Raw genomic sequence first — 20,010 nt, 5'->3', positions numbered from 1 at the left:
GGGAAGAAGCAGGAGAATCGTAAGACCCATGAATTCCCTATTGAAAGTCTGTGAAAAGAAGGAGGAAGAACTTCTACGAGGAGAGCAGGATGTCAGACAATGCACCAGATTTATTGTCGAAATACTATTTGAGAGTAGGAGATACTGTCTCAGTCTTTGATTGATATGAAGCCAATCTGTGTCCCAAAGTTAGTGCCATCACGAAAGTGAGAGTAAAATTTTTCAGGGTGGCATGCAGTACAGAAAGTGATATTTTGGTTCTGGTCTGTGACAGAATCATCTTGGATGTTCTCGGGAAGAATCCCACCACTCTCCAGAAGAACACTGAAATAAAGAAATAGAAACAGAAAACATATTTCTGTTTTTTACATCTTTGCATTCCTTAAGACACTGTCATTCAGATAGCACCTCTAGTACCAACTGAACAAACTGTGCCAATATCGTGGTTGGGACTTGTATTTGCTTTTCTTACTTTCTTTTTTCAAATATTAGACAAAAATAATTGCTTTTATGCAACCAGTAAAACCACATTTAATTTGAACATTTGTCTATAATCCATAAACTAAAAGTGTAACAGTAAAATAATAGTTGAAACCCAGCAAAAGTGAGCAGATACCATTCATTCAAAGGTATCATTTCTTGATCTGCAAAGTACTAGTGAGTACTTTAAGATGGTGAGGACCCTCACCATAATACTGCTGGATAATACAATATCAATATAATTATTGATAACTAATGTGGAATTAATCTTTTGTTCTTTCGCCTTTATCTCTAGTCTGCTCAGCACAAAAGAAGTGTATGTCATGGAAATGCACTCAGTAGGCTTACCGTGTTGCTCTTCTAATATCAATATAAGGACTTGGAGAGTCAAATAGTCTCACGCACTTTGGATCAATTCTGTGAAATTCTTTAGCTGATTCGTGAGGAAGTTTATAGCAGCAAGGTCCTACAGACGGGCCCAGCACCACAAGGATATCTTTCACGTTACAGCCATATTCAGATACCATAGCATTTACTGTGGCCATCGAAACCCCTAACAATGTGCCTTTCCATCCTGTGAGAAATGAGAAGTCAAAAAAAAAATTGTAGAAATTGTCTCTTTAATTTTATAGTAGCTAAAATAAATGCTATTGTTAAAGGTACAAATGAATAGATATATTTATATCTAAAAATAAATCATTATATCTAATAATAAATAATTGTTTTTTAAAAAAACCCAACCCAATACATTAACGACTGTCAGTTTGCTGATATCATCATTTTGTGGAGATGGAAACTAGAGAGAAGAGTTTAGATTAGCATTCCAGAATTCCTTTTTCCCAGTGTCCTGGTCTGGGCAACTAGAGCATACTTTACAGCTCCTCTGTGCTTGAAACATTTAAATGGAATATGACAACAGAAATATATTACACTCAGAAGTGTATTTTTATAATATGGTGAAAATGGTTTTAGTGTTATTTTAGAAAAAAAAAAAAAAGAGGCTCAAGCTAGAGACATTGTTTGGAATAAATAGATGAAAGCCAAGCTTTGCACTTTGGCGTTGTTTGGAATAGACAGAAGAAAGCCTGTCTTTGAGTTCTCATATCCTAGTTTGAGATCCAGGAAGCCTTTGCGTTGCACAGGGAGTGCGTCATAACAAAGGATAGGATATGCTAATAACTCTTCCTCTGCTTTTCTACATCCAAAGACTGAGATGACCTTATAACTAATTGTCTTCATTTGTATACATAGCAACGTGTTTTCAAGTTAAACATGAACTGAGGTGGGGTCAGACAGGAAGGAAAGGATTTAGGAAAAGATAATTGGAAGCCTGGCAAGGACTGTGATGTGGGAATGAAGGCCAAAACTTGGGAGACGGAAGGTAGGAGTTCAGGCTAGAGCCGGGAGGTATGCTTGGAGAAGGAAGTGGTGTGGGCTGGGGGAACAGTGTGGTGTGTCAGTGACTAGATAAATGAAGAGGCAGCAGAGAAAGGAGCAACTACAGATTTAAATATTTTACAATAATTAGGTTTGAACACTTACAATGTAAAACTCTTAAAACTTTCAGGAGTGGATAAAATTCTCTCCATCCCTTCTCCCCATTAAGAACCACAACATTCCCCTCTCCTCCCAGACAGGTATGCCACAATTCTCATTCCTCTCACCTTCTCTAAGCTTGCTAGGCACCGGGGGGGGGGGGGGGGGGCATGGGGGCACAACAACTTTATTGAAGGAAAGTAAAAATTTTAATCATCTTATGATGACCCAGAAATTTGAATTTATTTTGGCTAATTTATTCAGTGTATGAAGAATTGTATGAATTAGGTGGTATTCACAAGTTCTAGGCAGAGGTGAAGCTTCCTGCTGTATTAAGGGGTGTACTAGCATCAAAGCTGAGGAGAAACTCTCAGCTGTGCATTCTCCTTGATCTCATAAATACAGACCTGTTTTATAAAATGAAACAGCCCCAGCAGGAAAATCTCACCACAGGATACATATTCTAGCCTACGAGTTGGGACATCTTCTGAAGTCAGACATAACCCCAGGTTGTGCTAACCATCCCTGCTTCAGTTTTATTCTGATTTGGTTTGGGTCAAACATTTCTTCTGATCCAGAATGATTGTTGGGGGCATTGGCTTTATAGCTAGTTTTTACATATGAAGTTAGACAGGGCACAAAAAAAATTATTGGGTTTTGGCTACCAGATCAGAAAAATAAATTTATAAATACATAAATAATAATAATTACAGTTATAAAATAAAATTAAAAAACCCATAGCCTGGGAAACAAACTATTCTTAAGACTAATCTTGTTTTGGGAGGATACAAACTTAGATACAAACAGGGTCTATATTGTTACGTGATCTTGCATTAATTCATTCTCACTCAGTGCTCCTTTCGTTGCTAATTTATAATCCTTAGTCCAAAACTCCCTTTCCAGTGGTCTCCTAGTTACTTTGATCTCTGTTATTTAAAATTCCTACCAGAATGAGCAGCACCGCAGGCTTTTCTGACAGGATCAGCAAACAGCACTGGTATGCAATCAGCACCTGGAGCTGCTATCGTAACACCTTTCTGATTCGTAACTATTCCATCATAACTGTCAGGCTCTGTCTTTCCCATAATACACACAGCATTAGCGTGATCGATCTGTCAAGACAAAACCAGAACATGGACAGTGATATGGCAGCAAAAACCCCAGTTCTGACTAATGCAAAGATTTTTCTTTGGCATGAAACATTCTTCAGCACCAGCTGCTCATGCATGGAAATTAGGCACTCCCTTGTTCAAATGCCACACAGATGTGTCAGTAGAAGCCACCACAGAAGTGGTGCTGTATTTTTCTTTTAAGAGAAACTGCCCTGATCATTTATCTGATTATTCTGCTCTGTGTAAGTTAAATGTTAGAATATTCTTGGAAGAAACAGTGCTGCTTCTCCATATAGTGGCAAATGGCTGATAGTTTGGATGGCTACTCCCACAGATAAACTGCCAGCATAAATGTTTTAATTGTCCTGCTTCTCACAAGTTCTTGCTGAGAAAGGCAAGAATAAGGCCTACAGTTTTAGCCAGTGATACATGAAGGAAGATCTGATCCATTTACATAAACCCATTGTTTGATAAGATACCTTGACTCTGTGAAAAGTCTCTGGGTTAAATCCTGCAGCATTAGCTAGCCGGCGGAGATTCTCTTTAACAACAACTTGTGGGTCCCTCCGCTTGGAACTGCTGAAGAGATTGCAGGAGCTTAGAGTTGGTATGTAGGAGATGCCACCTGTCCTTGTGGTGAAGCCATGCAGGAAGATATCATCTGGCAAGGCAAAAAAGACAACAAACAGTTGCTTTCAAGACAAGGCCAGTCCAGATATAACATGGTTTTATACTGAAGAGACCTCGAATCAGCCAATCAAGTTGAGTATTGCTTTACCTCATATTAGCTGTGGCATTTAAATTTCAGGATTCTAAGTTTCCTTTTTGCTCATAATCATAATCCTCCAAGGCTAAGGTAGAGGGGTTTGAGCAAGAAGGAGACCTGGCAGATTTAGCCTGACTTTTTGCAGAGTTGTAGTGCAAATGCTAGAGAAGAGGTAACTCACTAAGGAAAATGACAGTAGATTTTTAAACAAATGTTCTAAGCTGCCGTCTCCCAAGTTTTTTTGGCAAATGAAGTACTAGTCCTCAAGACACAGAATCTCAAACATCTTTCTGAAGTACACTGAAAGCACTGAGAATTTCTAGTGTTATTGAAAAATCCTCTGTTTTGACAGCATGGATCTTACTGTGGCCTCATGCACCAAATGCAATCACTGCTTTTGGGGGTGATGGCGGGGAGGGGATCTGCGTGGCAAAGTGGAACTCAGAAAGCTAGTCCCACAAGTGGTGTTTTTGCTGTCCTAATAGCTGACAACCTTAGTGACATAATCAGAGTTGAGATTCAAAATCTCTTTTATGTAGTGTGATCCTTTCAAAGTCATGGTCAAAAACTTGAAGCGCAACAAAGGCAAAGATGGCTTTAAGTAACCCACGTTCCTTTCAGGCACTGGATCATTTCAGGCCTGTTTTTAGGGACAGTTCCAAATTTTTGCAGTAGCAAACCTCTCAGCTTTCCCCTGAATCCCCTGAATCCCCTGAATCATGAGACCTCATAATAACACCGCTTGAGAGACATGTTGCAGTAAACTGGGTCATGCCATGGCAGGGACACTTGAGACATCAGTCTGATAAATGAGGCATGCCTGAGGCTGCAGACCAGGAAAAACTCTTGTCCTGCCTTTCCAGAAGATGATGGTAACTCTCCAAGTATGTAATTCCCACACAGAGGGAAGGAGATTTCACTGTCTGCAGCAATGCTTTCACTAAACCTGGGCCTCTCTTTCCTCTGATCAAGCCCCATTTCTGGAACAGACTTGCCAGTCTCTTGCTGTATCTCTATTGACACTTCCCCCTCTTACAGACATGATACACTATTACATCATCATATAGAGTTATTTGCTGCCTGAAGACATTTCCAGATCTTACCCATTCTGCAAGTCCCTTGAAGTATGCTTGGGAACAGTCCATAAAATCTATTAGCTGGGATTCTATTTACCTGGGATCAGGGAAGATCTGAGGATGGTGAGCTCCCCTTTCAGGCTCGGCAGGCTTTCCAAGCACATCTGAATCTCACTTTGGATGAGCACCACATCCTGCGTAGGAAGCGTTTGCCATTCACTCTGAGGTTCAGCTATCTGTAGGTTTTTACAATCAGATGCCACCTGTAAATCCTCAAATTCAAACTGGTAGACTGCTGTAAAGAGATGGTCTACATACACTTTCATTAAGTCTTTTCTTATGGTAGGGAGAATAATTTTAATGATGCTTAGGTCTTTTTCATCCAGTCTTTGTTTGATGGCGTACAAAGCAGCAGCTGTAGTCAGAGCATGTACCACCTCCAGTCTTTTCTTCAGACTCTGAAAATCTCTCAGAGCTGGAAGCAAGGACTCTTGTTCACCGTTCCTTTTGCTCCCCTGCCCCTGGGAACACATGACATAAACAAATGGAGCAGGGATGGAAGAGCATTTCTCAATAGTTTCTAGCGTGCTATGCAGTAATCCTTGGATGTTGCTCTGCAAGTTGGCTGGCAGGCTGAACAGATCTATCAGTACTGCTTCTACCATATTCCAGGATATTTAAAGATTCCTGCAACTGCCAAGTAGTCGGTAACAAAACATGAAAAACAAACAAAAAGGCAAGATGGCATCATTAGTCCAAACACAGTTATGTTATTAAGGCAATGCATTCAGTGATACTGTGTAGAGAAGGTGGCATAGCAGTAATTACTGTCTTAGGATTTCCTTACTGCATCAAAAGAAATTGCAGCAAAAGAAAAGTGGCAGAAATGGGAATTATTATGTATTTATTAAAGTATTTAGGTACTTCCCTACCACCCTGCCTCCCTCAGGTTTTTCCCTGGTTAGGGATGATAAAAGGTTAGTACATAACATTAGATTTATTGAATCAATTAACCCACATTAGCCTAATGGACCTTCTTAATGTCTGACTGTTGGGCCCTCCTCCAGCTCCCATGAGGGGAACCAAATACAGAGGTCCCTCAGCTTGCTGGTACTGGAGGAGTTTCTGTAATAATTTTCTTTTGGAGGCATTTTACACACTTATTGCTCATATCTGCTACCCCTCCTGGCAGCAGGGGTGCTGGGCTGTGAGCGCAATGACAACTTTCCCACAGGCCTTCACAAGACTTTTTGCACTTCTCCCTTTCGCGTTATCAAAAGCGTTGACTTGCTAATTTCTGACTTCTGTGTGGAGAGGCACATGATTGGTATAGTTCTTCTTTTCAACATGCGCAGGAACTCAGCACAGGTTACTGAAACTTTACCTAGTATGCAAGAAGTACACAGAACTAAATGAAAAGAATATAATACTGTGCACAACTTCCTGCCTCAGCTTTTTCACTATGCTAGCTGCACTCTTTGGTCTGAAATTAAGCTTATCCAAAATCATTCTGTAGTTCACAGCTTGTCTTGTGGCCCATGGTGTAATTCCAGTTTTGGTGTTTGGGGTTTTTTTTTTCCCCTTTCCTGGGCTTTGTTGATCCAAGCCCAGCTAGGCTGCCTACCTGTGGAAACTTGTCCATTCATCTCTTCCTTTCTCTGTTTCTATGAGAGCCTGTTTTACATATCCTCTAGGAAGTGTCTTATTTTCTTTTCTCTGTCTCTGATAATTTTTCAGTTTCCAGTGCAAGCCTCCAGAGGTCTGGAACAAAAGACTAGATCCCTCTTGCTTTGGGAACCTTGAACAGATGGCTATTCAGATTTCATGACTAAGCACTGTGCTTGATCTAGGAGGAATACATGCAGCTTTATCACCAGTTCTAAGACCCCATAATCATTTGGAGTATTCCTTAACACCACCATTTTTTTTTGCACAGTAACAAATCATGCATGAGTATTAATTCCTTTGCAGGAAAATTAGTATCTTTGTAGGAACAAAGGACTTGAGAATCTTTTAAGCCTTTGAAATCAATGCTCTGCTACCAGAACTAACCGTATCAGATAATGCCTGGCACTATTTTCCTGCCCCAAGCCCTCATTCTCCTGTAACTACATGCATGCTCTGGCTTTACAGCACTTCATCATCCTGCAAAAATACTGCTTCTGTGTGTACTTGAGGCCTACCACTATGGTGGACTTGGTGTCCTCCTTGGCATTTTATGGTTGACAATGGATTCCCAGAGTTTCTACACTCAAATGAGAGGTCAAAGACCTCTCCAGTTTTAATGGATCGTTTATTCAGAGTGGGTTTTACAGAAAACATTCTGTATTTTCTTCATTGTTCTTTCCTCCAGACTGGAAGAAAAATAATACTGACTGAAAATGATGTTTTCCTTTCTGCGAGTTGAACACTTACAAAGATTAATTAGTGACTATCAAAACAGGTGAACTAAGAGTATCAAAATGTGACAGCAGATAAAAGCATCTGCCAAGTAATTTATGACACTTGATTTTGCTCAAAGTATTATTTACACACAGCTGACAACAAAGAAAACAGCTTGCTAAGAAAACAGTGTCGAAATAGACTCATATCAAAGACCATGACTTGGGAAATCAGGGTATTTCCCTCCCTACCCTGACACTCTCTGTGGGAGGCCTGTAAGAATATGACATGATCCCCAACTAGGTATAGCTAATAGCCCCAGCAAAGACCGTACAAGAGAGGAGTGTATGGAAAAACAGATTATTGCTCCACTTCAGCTATGTCAGTAGTGGAAGGTAAGTAGAGTTCATTGCTGTCCTCATACTTCCCCAGAAAAATACCGCCAAAGAAGGAAAGTGTTTGCGGAGGGAGAGGTAACTGTCTACATTGTTATTCTGTATTGCAAAAAGTCCACAGGGGCAATTATTGGGATGTACACAAAGAAACAATGGGGCTGATTCACCCTTGTATCCTTCCAGTTTTGCATCACAGAGTCCTACTGAAGTCAGTGGTGTTAGAAGTAAATTTGACACAGTCATAATAAAATTTTTTGACTGCTTTCTAATTACCCCAAACAAAACCCTTATCAAAATACACGCTTGCCAAGCACAGCAATGTTTTAGCTTATGAGAAATGCATTCATGGTTACTTAGGTTTTAAGTAACATGCTCTACAGTCCCAGCGTTCCACAGAAAGTCTCACTGCACGTAACCGCATCAGGAAAGATTAAGTGCATTTATTAAGGAGTTGCTCATTTCAGTACAAAATGCAAGGCAAATACTTGCACAAACTTGAAGCCAAGGCCACCCCTTAGCTGTTCCACTCACTCTCTGAAACTCTGTCAGTACAAACATCTGGAGGGTAAAAAGGTTCTCTTGCACAGACTTCAAGAAAAAGAAAATGAAAGAAAATGATAGATAATGAGAAGAGAGGAGAGGTGAGGAGGTTAACAAGAGTGAAAAGAAACAATGAAGGAAATAAAACCAGGCTGCAGAGAACAAGACAGCTCAGGGTAGAAAAAAGATTTGAAAAGCAACTTTCAAAAATGCCAGAAATCTAATTCTAAAAGGTCACTGTTGGTCAAGACAAGATTGCTGGCAATTTCCTGCACCTTTGAATCCTACTGGTCACCTTATCTTCTTACAGAAACTCAGAGAACTGACATGGTTTTGTGAAAATTAAAAAGGCAAGAAATATTTAACATGTGCCAGAGAGAGATGCCCAGAGAAAGAAAACAGGTCATTAAAGCAGCCCAAATGAACAGGGATAAGAGCACAATTGTAACAAAATTTCAATAACAGCAAAGACAAAAAAATGGGGGAAAAAAATACATAAAAACCTCTTAAACTGGATTAAAATAAAACATTCTGCCTCTTTTAATTTACGGGTATTTAGGCAAGGTTGAAGAAACAGAAATCAGCACTTAGAATGAAAATATCGAACTGCATGCAGTTTTCATAAACAAACTCAAAGTTTAAAACACAGGATTTTACTTACACAGGTAGACAATCCTTTTAAACGCTTGAAAAATATCTTCTGATATAAACACACATTACCAGCTTTATATATCTCACTTCTCACTGTCAGTCTTGCAGCTGATTTGTATAAGATGGAAATTCCTACTCTAGGTAAGATTGGAGTGGGAACCTGTATTTCTTCTTTATGATGAGACCCTGCTTTGTTGCTGTCAGTATCTGCAGGAAATAACAAACTGTACTGAAAGGCACAAACATGATTAAGTGCCAGGGTAGCGTTAAACCCGGAAGCAGCATTAACCCTGCCACGTAACTTGCTGCTGTAATCATACATTCTAATGCATCAGCTTTGCACAATCTCAGATTCAGAAATGTACAGCACTGCAAAACAGAACAAGAACACAAAGAAGTTTAAGGAACACTTGTGCGGACTGAAAGAGTTTCCTTTTCTGAGCTGTAACTGCATGTTCCAGTGAAGAATGTGGCAGTCAGTCAACAAAAAGTATATTCAGAAGGACCCAGATAGAGAGGTTACGAGAGGCCACAGGCCCAAAATGAGGATGCCGATTTCTCCTCGGAACAGTCAGAAATTTCGCAGAGCTCTGTAAAAAAGTCTGAATGTTTTGACAGGAAAATGCAAAGGTCAAAAGGCAAGTGGAGGCATTAGGGATTTGTATCAGGCTTTGTCCAAGAATTATATGATAATAAATACATTTTCTCAACTGTGCTAAAATCAGTCATGACAGATAAGTATATGACAACTAAAGGACAAGAAGAAAAAAGAAGGTTTTTTTTCATGAACAGAGGAATTAACAAAATCAGATTTCCTCTAAATTGCTGTCCTACATCCTCCTGTTCCTCCCTTCCCTTCAGCTCCAGTAAACCTACACTTCTGTCAGGTCCAGAACACACCTTGGGAGTCCCCCACCATTTCCCCTCCTGCTTTTCCTTCCAGCATATGCTGGGCAGAGGGATGAGGGCTGAATCCTCCTGGCTCTCCCTCCCAAAGGGAACCGATGCGGGTATCTTGTCTTTCCCCACCCAGGCACCTATTTTCATGAAGTCTGCAGAAATCGGTTATCTCTGAGGCTTCCCACCCCACTGTCAAATGTGCCTGAACTAGATCATTAAAAATTAACAGGGGGACTTGATGGAGAGAGACCAACACAACCATTTTCTTTCCTTCAACCAGACTAAGAAACAATAATTACTGGGGTTATTTTTTGGTGCAGAATGCTGAGAAAGGATAAGGAAAAGGTCAGAAAACATCCAGGATACAAACCAATACTGAAAAATGACAAATTAATGTCTCCAGCTGAAGTACCATATTCAGCTTCTGCCATTTCAAAAAAGGGATGACATGAACAGATTGTATGCAGAGATAAGCAATTAAATTATAAAACTTGTGGGATTTAGGGTTAAAATTCCTTAACCTGGAGTTCAGAGGAATACGAGCAGGCACGAGACAAGTCCGTGGCCATAAAACAGGGCACGGTGTAGAGCAGGAGAAACTGGGCCACCTTCTTTCTCGTAACCCACTGGCGCTCAGCAAAACTTACGTTCTCTGCAGCATATATCAAACACTACCAAATTATGACAGAAAATGTGGTTTAATACAATCAATTAGGCAGCGAAACAAACCGGTAAGCAAAATTGCCTCAGCCACAGGGCGAGCCAGGTCGCGCTACCGCTGTGGGCCCCACCGCGAAGCACCCACCCCACTTCTGACAGGACGAGTTGTTCCCTCCTTTTTTTCCTCCGTCTCCTGCCGGGGACAGCCCTCCCTCCGGCCCTCTCCCGGCTCTCTGTGCCCCTCGGCCGCCGCTAACAACAGCCGCGCTCCCTTCACGCCGCCTCCACCGCTCGCTTTCCCTCGCTGAAGTTCTCCGACGCTCCCTTAAACCCCCCTAATGCCCGGCACCGCCGGGCCGGCCCTTGGCCGACGCTCCCTGGCTGGTGGCGGGCGCGGCGCCCGCCGCGGTTTGGGCGGGAAGGGGCCGGCCGTTGTGTGAGGGGACGGCCGGGGTTGCTCGCCTTCCCCGCCCAGCGGCCGCAGGGTAGGTAGCGAAAAGCAATGGCTTGGTCGTGTCAGGGCGCCCGGCTCCGCTCTGTTCGTGTTTCGGTGCCTTTGGAGGGTTTGGGACTGTGTGCCGCGGGGGGGCAGGCGTGGTTGGTGTTGGGGGGGGGGGTTGGAGTGCTTGAGTGGGATAGAGGGGTGAAGCGAGGGGTGCCAGGACAACCGTTGCGACAGCCCTAAACTTAAGATGATAGATGCGGTTTCCTAGTCAGGACTACCGCAGGCACATTTCGTGGGTCAGCTGAGTGCCATTTAATATATTGCGCCTGAAGGTGCGCTCGTGCCGGACTCACTGCGTTTTCGTGGGAGTTCGGTGTCACTTTATATAACAATACAGATTTTCTGAATTATTCTATCCAAAGGGATACCAAAATAGTATTAAATATTTTCTAATCACTGGTGAGCGCGGGATCTTTACAGTGATAGTAGTTTGCAACTTTCGGTGTGACAGCTTTCTCAATTTCTAGTTTATCTTACACTAAGGATAGTTTAATAGTTAATATAGCAGGCAGTTGCAGTATGGTAACTGCAATTATTTAAATAGTCAGGCTAAATATGAGAGCATGCTCTCATGCATTTAAGATGCTCTTAAGATGATTTTAAGACCTGTGACTATATTCACAAACTGAGGATCTGTCCTACAGAGAAGGCAGAAGAGCATCGCAATAGTTTAGTTTATAAAATTCTGCAAGAAAGAGTTTTAATTCTCAAACATTGGCTTTGAGCATACCACCCATTAGTAACCTGTTATTTTTAATAAAAAAATGAACCAAATGAAATAACGTGTTGATCTGGGATCCCATAGGAAAGCCCGTAATATTGTTCTCTTTCATTAACAGTTAGGGATTAAATAGAATGAAGATAAAACAATTCACTTCTTTTTTCTGTCTTTATAGGTCTGCACTTTTGCCTAAAATGGCCAAGCAAAATTCTCCATCACTAATTGAAGTTGTAAAACAAGTTGCAGAGCAGCAGCATTCACAAGTGTCAGAGATAGAAAAAAGCAAAACAGTTATTTTCCAATTGCAGGTGATAAACCTTGTTTAGAGTAGTTTAATTAATTTAATTTTTTTCATTAGATGAGGAAGTATTCCTATGAACAAGAGAACCTGATAGTACTTTCATTTTTTCTGACTGTTTGCATTTAAGTGTAAACCAGCTGTTCTGTTACTGTGTGTGGCGTTTAGACTTAGCCAAAACTGTGTATGTGTATTGTTACTTGTAAGGCTGCAACATAGGTAAGACTTCATTAGAGCAGGTTGTAGCAGAAGCTTTTATTTTTTCTTTGAAAAAAAACAAACCCCCAAGATAGCAAACCCACAAAAACTCAATACAAAGTTAGAGCTCTTTGAATTTTTCATAGTGATTTCCTGAGAAATTAATGGAAAAAAAGGATTTTAAAAGCATCCTTTTTGGCAGATTTTCACCAGACTCTTACAATTTTTTCTTAGTCTCTTTTTCACACAAAATACTTTTTTTCTGTGTGTTTGAAGTGGGTGTCCTAAATAGTCATTAAATACTAGTTTTATTTATGTAATAATTTCTGTTCTAATCTCCCACAGAAATTATTAAGCTTTCAATTATTATTTAACCTTTGAGATCAAATTTCTATTGAGAGACTTACACTTAAGTCTGAGGAAAGACAGAATAGCATTCGGGTGTTTTTTGAGCATGGGAGAATGCAAACGGAAGTAGTAGAGTTCCAGTTATAATGTGTGTGAATAGCCCTATAACTGAAGTAATTGAGGTTTAAAATTTTGTGCAAAGATAACTTCTCTGAAGGAGCAGTGAAAACTTCTGTTGCTTAGGAATGTCAATTGACTGACCACACCTTGCAAGAAACTTTCTCCTAATTATATACCATCCCGTAATATAGTATGATGATGCTGCAACAATTAATTTGTGGTCAAACAATTTAGCCAAAGGTATCAGTTTTCAAAAAAACCCACAGAACTTTACAGCCCTAGGTAATTAAGTTAGCTCATTTATTTTCTTCCTCTTCCACACCTTTTCCTTTTTCTTTCAAAAAAGCCCAAACCCTAGGCAATTCTATACAAACATTGATGTTAGCAGAACAGCAAAGTTAAATAATTAGGAACTTAAAGTCAGAATGCAGAACTGCTTTTTCATCATTACATCTATTCCCATGTGTACACGTGACAGAAGACATGGAAAACAATAATTTCCTTTCCAGAATTGAAGATCTTTGCCATTGAGGTCTTTTGCTTTCCTGTCCTCAGTAAATGGTGGCTGGCAGTGGTACAAATCCTGCTAAAACTGTAGCCCAAGATTTCCAAATTAAAAGTTAGCAGAAACTTTTAGTTCTTAACAGTTAATAATGTCTTAATCTCTCCAAGACATTGAGTAAGAGATTTCATAGCACTCGTAATGCTTCCATTAGGGAGAAGATAATAGGTGACATAAATCACAGTGCTAATTCGCTCACTTAATGCGCTACTGTTGGCTGTTGCTTTGGGTGGGATTCATCATAGCTAGCTTACATCACCTGCAAGTCAGATGTTAAGCCTGTATTAGTCATCTAGGCTTCCTCGGTAGTCATCAAAGAGAGATAAACATTTCTGAGGCAGCAGTTCAGCCCTCACATCTTAGATTTATGTGTAGACATGGTGCTTAGGGACGTGGTTTAGTGGTGGACTTGGCAGTGTTAGGTTTATGGTTGGACTTGATGATCTTAAAGGTCCTTTCCAACCTAAATGATTCGATGATTCTATAATTTCTTATGATGGGTTGAAGTACTACTTCCTGGAGTTGTTTGCTTCTCATCAGTGAGAAGACATAGAGGCTTTTTTAGGAGTAGATGCATTTTTCTTAGGGGATTAAAAATAACTGGGATTAATCCTACTCTCAAATACTACTGTGATGAAGGTGGCGTTAAAAACTACAGTAGAGCAGGCTAGTTAATCTCCATCACCCCAAACACCCATCTATGTGTTTGTGTGGGTTTGTAAGTGATTTTTGGCATCATTAGTTATTTTTAGTCTGATTAGGACTTAACCAGATTTCAGCTCTAAACAAACATTAGGATTGGGTTTCACCTGTCACATCCTATGCATCTTGCAAATAGGAGGAATTTAAAGTAATTTCAAGGATACTTTATTTCATGTTTTAGACTCAATCGAAAGGGAGAAGTCTAAGGTAGTATTCTTGCATTGTGCCTCTAAGGTGAAGGTTTTAGGAAATGGAACTCTAATTATCTTCCATTCAAGCCACGTTAAACAAGTGAAAAAGAAGACTCTCTTGAATAAATATAAATTACAGTGTTTAACTAGATACCTAGTATCCTCTCAATAAACGTTTTTAAGTGAACACAAATATTTTACAGGCAAAGTTTCAGGAACTAGAGAAAGAAATGGATTCTATTCTGTTAGAAACGAAGACAACAGAAAGGGAAATATATCTGCAAGATGATGCCATAGAAGTGACAAAATATCACTGTGAAAATCTGGAGGCCCAAGTCAGAGCCCTATATTCTGAAAATTTAAAGCTGAGGCATGATGCAGAAACAGTACAAGAAGAGTTTGAGATAACATTTGCAAGAAATAATGAATATCGAGAAAAAATAAAGGCTCATAAACATCTCTTTTGGGAGATGGAAAGTAAAATGCCAGTTATGATTGAGCTTGCTAAAAAGAAAGCTTTTGTTAAAGAATTAAGGACAAAGAAAGAGGAGTTAATGTGTGACCTCCAGAATCCAGAAGGATCTGTTATAAAACAAGTCCAGGTACTGTATTTCCTCTCTGATTCTTTTCCTTTTGTGTGAAATAATTTTGGCATAGTTTAGCTAATATGATTATTTTGTCTAATATGTTTACGGTTCATGAGGGACTGACTACGGGGAATATAGATGATTTATAATGCTACATTAATTGAACAAATTTTGACTTCAGTATGCAGTAAAAAGAAACATCAGCCATTGTTATCTGTATATTATTGTAAAAGTCAGGTTCATTCTATGTGATTGAATGAACTCGGATATGAAGAAAATTACAGAGCTGTAAATTAAACTGTATCATTGCCAGACTGTTTGTGGGCTTCTTTGGGTTGTTGGATAAAGTGACATGGACACTTTTCAGAGCTCTGTGGAACACTGCCATGTTGTTATTCATGTCAGAGTACAGTATTCTTTAAACTTTGCTGTCAGGTAACAAACTACAGTTGAGCTGTTTGCCAACAGGAGGTAGATTTGATGAGACAGTGATAGAAGGAAGGAAAGAGGAAAAATGTATTTGTTTTGGTATTCTAGTCTAACACTGTTGTTTTTACTTGACCCTAATTGCAATACTTATTAAAAACGACCATGTAGGAATTTTTCACCACAAAACTTTACCAATATATGAACAAACGCGAGTATGAAGTTGAAATGGGGTCACAGATTTCAACTCTGATACAACTTGCATTATTAAAAATCTGGTGTTACTCTGTTCGTGTAAATTGATGAAAACTTGGTTGTACAAGCAAATCTTTAAGTACTGATAAATAAAATCTCATTAGCATTGTATTTCCCTTGAGAAGGAAACATCAGTCTCAAGTATTACATTAAATATTCTTTGGTTTTGCAATAAATTGCATTTTAAACAAAATTAAGACCATCAACATGAGTTCAAATTCCTGTATTGTTGTAGTTGTTTGCATATTTCAGATTAAGAGTATATCTTCTTAAGTATCTAAAGCCATGTTATCAATTATTTTAATTATTAACGTTAATTACAATTCTTAAATTATTATTAATTATTTTAATGTGAAGTTGTTTATTATAGATCTTTATCTCATCTCTGTTAATGAAGTGAGACTGTTATAATGTGACATTTTTAATAAGTTTAATAGATGTACTGTGCAACTTTTTAAGGAGGGGATTTCTGTATCTTGACTTACATCTGCAGGAAGAAATTACACTTTTAAAAAGGGAAATCACAACATTGAAAGAACTCATTAATAAAAAAACAGATTTGCTGGAAGAAGAGAAAAAAAAGCATACTAAGCTTAGAAAAGAAATTGAGGTGAGTCATTTGAATAAAATATAATTACAGTTCTCCTGACAGAATGTAGATAGTGCAAATGAAGTTTGAAGTATTTTATATACTGTTGCTGGCCATAGATTATTCAAGTATATACAGTAACCATGCTATCTTAAATTTTTGATACTGATAAATTCTGAATTTTAGAAAGACTAATTGCTATAATGAGAAAAACTGAAGTTAAGAACATTTTTCCTTAAGTCTTTTAAGAAGGAGTTCAGCCGTGAACTTTTGGAATGAGGTCCTGAAAAGAAAGAGGTCACTGAATGGTAGTAAAGCAAAATGCATGTTTTTTTATTTCTGTAATACTTTTGAAATACTTTAAATTTCAGTACTGGCTTGATTATTCATGACTTGTCTCATGGCTCCGGATAACTCATCAATGGGAGAATCAATTGCACGAAGAAAATGGACTTCCCATGAATCTCCCTAATTTGAGCTGACATTAAATTAGGGATAACACAGCAGCTCCTAATTAGCTGCCAAGATAAAATTCTGATTAATAGTTAAAACCTTCTCTTTTTAAATAATTGAACTGTATTTTACATTTTGTTCCTTACTAAAATACTTTGTATGTCTAGATAGTTTTTAGTTTGGAAGTTTCACATCATTTATCTTGTTATTTCAAATAAAGGCCACAAAATTTAATGAACAAAGCTTGATAATATAAAGATTAACCCATCTAAGGTTAGCACTATTGCCCATTGTAAAATGTAGGAGGAAAAAAGAATCATTTTTCATGTGATAGGGAACAGCAGAGAATTTTTAAACTGAAAAGCAAAACACAGCCACTTTAGAATAGGTCTATGCTATTCAGCATCTGAGAAAATATCTTATTATCAAGGTAACATCCTCCTAAGAAAGTTCTCTAAACCCAAAGTGAAATTAGGCAGCCTAGAAATAATGTTCTGTTCTGTTATCGAAATCAATTTAATTAAATAGTGAAGGTTAACCTGTTCTTCAGTTGTTTGGATTATACGATCTTTTTGTCTCAGAAGGAAGCAGGTTTAAAAATGGAATCTTTCAGGGTATTATTTTCTATTAAGAGCTCTCTGGAAAACAATCCAATTTTTAATATGAAAACTGACAATGGACAGGCAGAGACATTAATACCCAGTAGTCCTTAGCACAACTCAGGAAAGAATACTCCAGCTAAGCATGGGAATAAAGTGAGATACTAGACACATGGATGAGGCTCCATGGAGCTGCAGTGGTGGGATTCGGCTACAGACTGCCAACACCTAAGTGTGGTTGTTTGAACGCAGGTGGCTACGCATGAGTCAGACAGGTTCCCATTATAATCGCTGGAGGTGTAGTCAGTGAAGTTGATGTATTCTAGAGATCAATTCAGTTGGCCATATGTAGGTGTTTACAGTAGGGTGAGCTGCATAATCTGGTCTTTCTAGACTTTATAGTATGCATTGGCTAGATTTCTGTTGATCAAAACGGGAATGTAGATGTGTAGGTCACACATACACCTCTAAAGCTAGGTGTCTTAATCTGCGCGCTGACCCCACCTCAAGGCTTTGTCACTTGTCATAGGACTTTTACATATTGCATGGATTCTCAGCTTCTAGCACTGCATGGGCCAAAAGGAACTGGCCCCCTTATAATCTCAGGAAGCTTAACAAGGCCAAGTCCAAGGTCCTGTGTCTGGGTTGGGGCAATCCCCAGTGTCAATACAGACTGGGTGGTGAATTGATTGAGAGCAGAGTGAATCTGACAGCATCCCTTGAAAAGTTGTGAAGGATTATAGTGGAGAGCCAGGCAACATGAATAAAGACAGCCCATCACCAGTAAAAGAAGGCAGTGTAATTTATAAAACATTAGGGAGGGAGGGAGTTAATTATACATGAAATTTTTGCAGTAAGTCTCACAGGAAGTCACTGGCAATGCTCTAGTTCTGATGCAGCTGTACACCATCATGTGTGTGTTAAATACAGTGTAATAACATTTCAATAAGCAGACACAAGAATAATTATACACTACCACTCATATGCCATTCAAACTAGGGTAAGTAAGTAAGCCCAAATTTTCATTAAGTGAATACCCATTATTTCTATTTTTATTGTAATGAATGTTTCGTGCTTTTACACTTTATAATGCAAATCTTCAGAGGGTCGTCTGCAGCAGCCATTCTTCACATAAGGTAAGAATGAGGGCAAAATTGTTACAGTACTGCATTGCTGCAATATTGCCTTTCTATGAAAAACATACCTTTTTGAGTGCAGTGCAATGGTGAAGATGCTACTACAGCCATCTAGGTTACCTCATTTGTATTCTAATTTATACCCAAACACACTTGTCAAAGAATGAAAATTTCTTCCTTTCTCACCTCTCACTCTGGAGCCTGAAATCTTCCATGTACAGAGTGTTGCCACAGCTGTGACATGCTGACTCTTTGGGTGGGATTTACTTTGTTAAATTTTAGACATCTACAGAGCAGATACGCATGTTTAACTCCTCACTTACTTAAGCTCTTAGTGGGACAGAGCTTTTCTTTCCCTTAGTAGGAAAGAGAGGCACTATTCATATTGTCCTAAAGCAGATATCTGAAATAAGTCAGATATGAATTGTTTCCTAGATGTCTGTGTCTCTTCAGCAGTGAACATGGAATGACTTGGTCAAATGTCAGAATCTACACTTAGAGAGTGTTAGGTGAGCTGAACCCATCTCTGTAAATAGTTGTACTTGAGAGAAATTTTGAAGTGAATTTTATTCTATTTTATTAGGTACAGAATAAAAGATATGATGCTATTCTAAAACGTTTGCATTGCCAACTGAACAAACTCCATTCAAATAAAAGACAATGGCAGTGGAATATTCAGCAGTTGGAGAAGAAGGCAGCAGAACTAAGAAAGTGTCTTGGAGTAGTGGAGTTAGTTACAAAGTGGCATATAAAACAGACCTGACAAAGCTACAGTGTGGGTAGTGTTTTCCAGACAGAGGAGATTTTTTTCTGGAAATGCTACAAATAGTAAATAGCCCAATAGCTGGGCCACAGCTCAGTCATTTCTTTCTTTTTAAAGTTTTGCTCCCTTTCATTCTGTGGCCTAAACTAGGCTGTGCTCAATCTGTAATGCTTTGGAATAACTTTGGGTTTTTTTACTGTAGCCAGAGGCTGTTCAGGAAGAAAGTTATTAACATTTCCAGGTGTTTTCAAAATATCTGCCAATTTCATCTGAAAAGTCATTTGAAGTCAACCAAATAAGATTTGAGGAGTTCCTTTTTATTTGATTACATCTCTGAAGATTGAGATCTACATAGTTTTTCCTACAGAGAAATTGGTATCAGTGTATATTTGCATTCTTGGGATACCAAAATTCTGGATCTTTTATCCACATCCCTTAGTATTGCAGCCTACTAAGGAACTCTGAAAGCTCCAATGGCCTGTATTTTGCTGTGTGGGAAATTCATACAGATGATGTTACAGCCTGTTTGCCCTGTATCTGCCAGGATGTCCTAGCATGGGGAACAAGGAGGACATAGGTTGTCCAGCTATAAAAGGCTTAGGAACAAGTATGATCAGAACTGGGCTTCAAATAATCTGATTTCAACTCGTCTAATATATGTTAGCAAAGAGGAATGAATACATAGAGAGGACTGTATCTGGACAGCTTTTAAAATGGAGCAACTCACCCTCTAAAAATAGGAATGCATTATAGATGATTGATTATAGAGCAACTTACTGTGTAGAGGATCTTAACTAACTAGTACTAGACATCTAACATCTAAGTAATTAATGTTTGGTAAGGTGATTCTTTACATAAATGACCACCTGTTAAAAATTCTTGTTAAAATAGTAGTGAACAGTAGACCTTTTTCTTTGCCTTCTTTTTATGATGTGCTTGGCATTTGAGGAATGTACAGTACTTTCTCTATTCTTACTTAAGGTAATAGTTCTGGATGGACGTAACCTGTAACGTTTATCTGTTCTATGAAAGTAGCTTTTTATTTGAGGTGTTGTCCTG

The 20,010-nt window shown here is 38.9% G+C and overlaps 2 protein-coding genes across 4 annotated transcripts; one reads left to right on the top strand and one right to left on the bottom strand.

The window, feature by feature from the left end:
• Positions 1-90: 90 nt before the first annotated feature.
• LACC1 (laccase domain containing 1) lies at positions 91-10,775 on the bottom strand. Of its 3 annotated transcripts, none has more exons than XM_052786078.1 (6): positions 10,568-10,775; positions 5,068-5,663; positions 3,608-3,789; positions 2,963-3,128; positions 829-1,054; positions 91-324 (listed from the first exon to the last, which is right to left on the bottom strand). In XM_052786078.1, the coding sequence occupies exons 2-6, from the start codon at positions 5,633-5,635 to the stop codon at positions 150-152; spliced, it is 1,317 nt and encodes a 438-aa protein (XP_052642038.1). In that variant the 5' UTR covers positions 5,636-5,663; positions 10,568-10,775; the 3' UTR covers positions 91-149. The 3 variants fall into 3 exon arrangements, with proteins under 3 accessions (XP_052642038.1, XP_052642037.1, XP_052642040.1); XM_052786077.1 differs by lacking the exon at positions 10,568-10,775 and adding an exon at positions 8,949-9,190; XM_052786080.1 differs by lacking the exons at positions 3,608-3,789; positions 10,568-10,775 and having other exon boundaries at positions 5,068-5,184.
• A 1,131-nt stretch (positions 10,776-11,906) lies between these two features.
• CCDC122 (coiled-coil domain containing 122) lies at positions 11,907-18,951 on the top strand. The gene is made up of 4 exons (XM_052785633.1): positions 11,907-12,032; positions 14,347-14,745; positions 15,905-16,021; positions 18,772-18,951. Exons 1-4 carry the CDS (start codon positions 11,919-11,921, stop codon positions 18,949-18,951), a joined length of 810 nt encoding a protein of 269 aa, XP_052641593.1. The 5' UTR covers positions 11,907-11,918.
• The last annotated feature ends 1,059 nt before the right edge of the window (positions 18,952-20,010 follow it).

The sequence above is a fragment of the Harpia harpyja genome, chromosome 4 (assembly GCF_026419915.1).
Source record: "Harpia harpyja isolate bHarHar1 chromosome 4, bHarHar1 primary haplotype, whole genome shotgun sequence".
Lineage (NCBI taxonomy): Eukaryota > Metazoa > Chordata > Aves > Accipitriformes > Accipitridae > Harpia > Harpia harpyja.
Note: the sequence above shows the minus strand (reverse complement) of the source record. Positions and strands in the feature narration are given on the sequence as shown.

Excerpts from the sequence above, each read along its gene's own strand:
- LACC1 (XM_052786078.1), bottom strand. The coding sequence starts at position 5,635 with ATGGTAGAAGCAGTACTGATAGATCTGTTCAGCCTGCCAGCCAACTTG. Across the intron at positions 3,790-5,067 it reads CAGATCTTCCCTGATCCCAG|ATGATATCTTCCTGCATGGC; the intron begins GTAAATAGAATC and ends TTGCCTTGCCAG. Across the intron at positions 325-828 it reads GATATTAGAAGAGCAACACG|TGTTCTTCTGGAGAGTGGTG; the intron begins GTAAGCCTACTG and ends TCTTTATTTCAG.
- CCDC122 (XM_052785633.1), top strand. The coding sequence starts at position 11,919 with ATGGCCAAGCAAAATTCTCCATCACTAATTGAAGTTGTAAAACAAGTT. Across the intron at positions 14,746-15,904 it reads CTGTTATAAAACAAGTCCAG|GAAGAAATTACACTTTTAAA; the intron begins GTACTGTATTTC and ends TTACATCTGCAG. Across the intron at positions 16,022-18,771 it reads AGCTTAGAAAAGAAATTGAG|GTACAGAATAAAAGATATGA; the intron begins GTGAGTCATTTG and ends CTATTTTATTAG.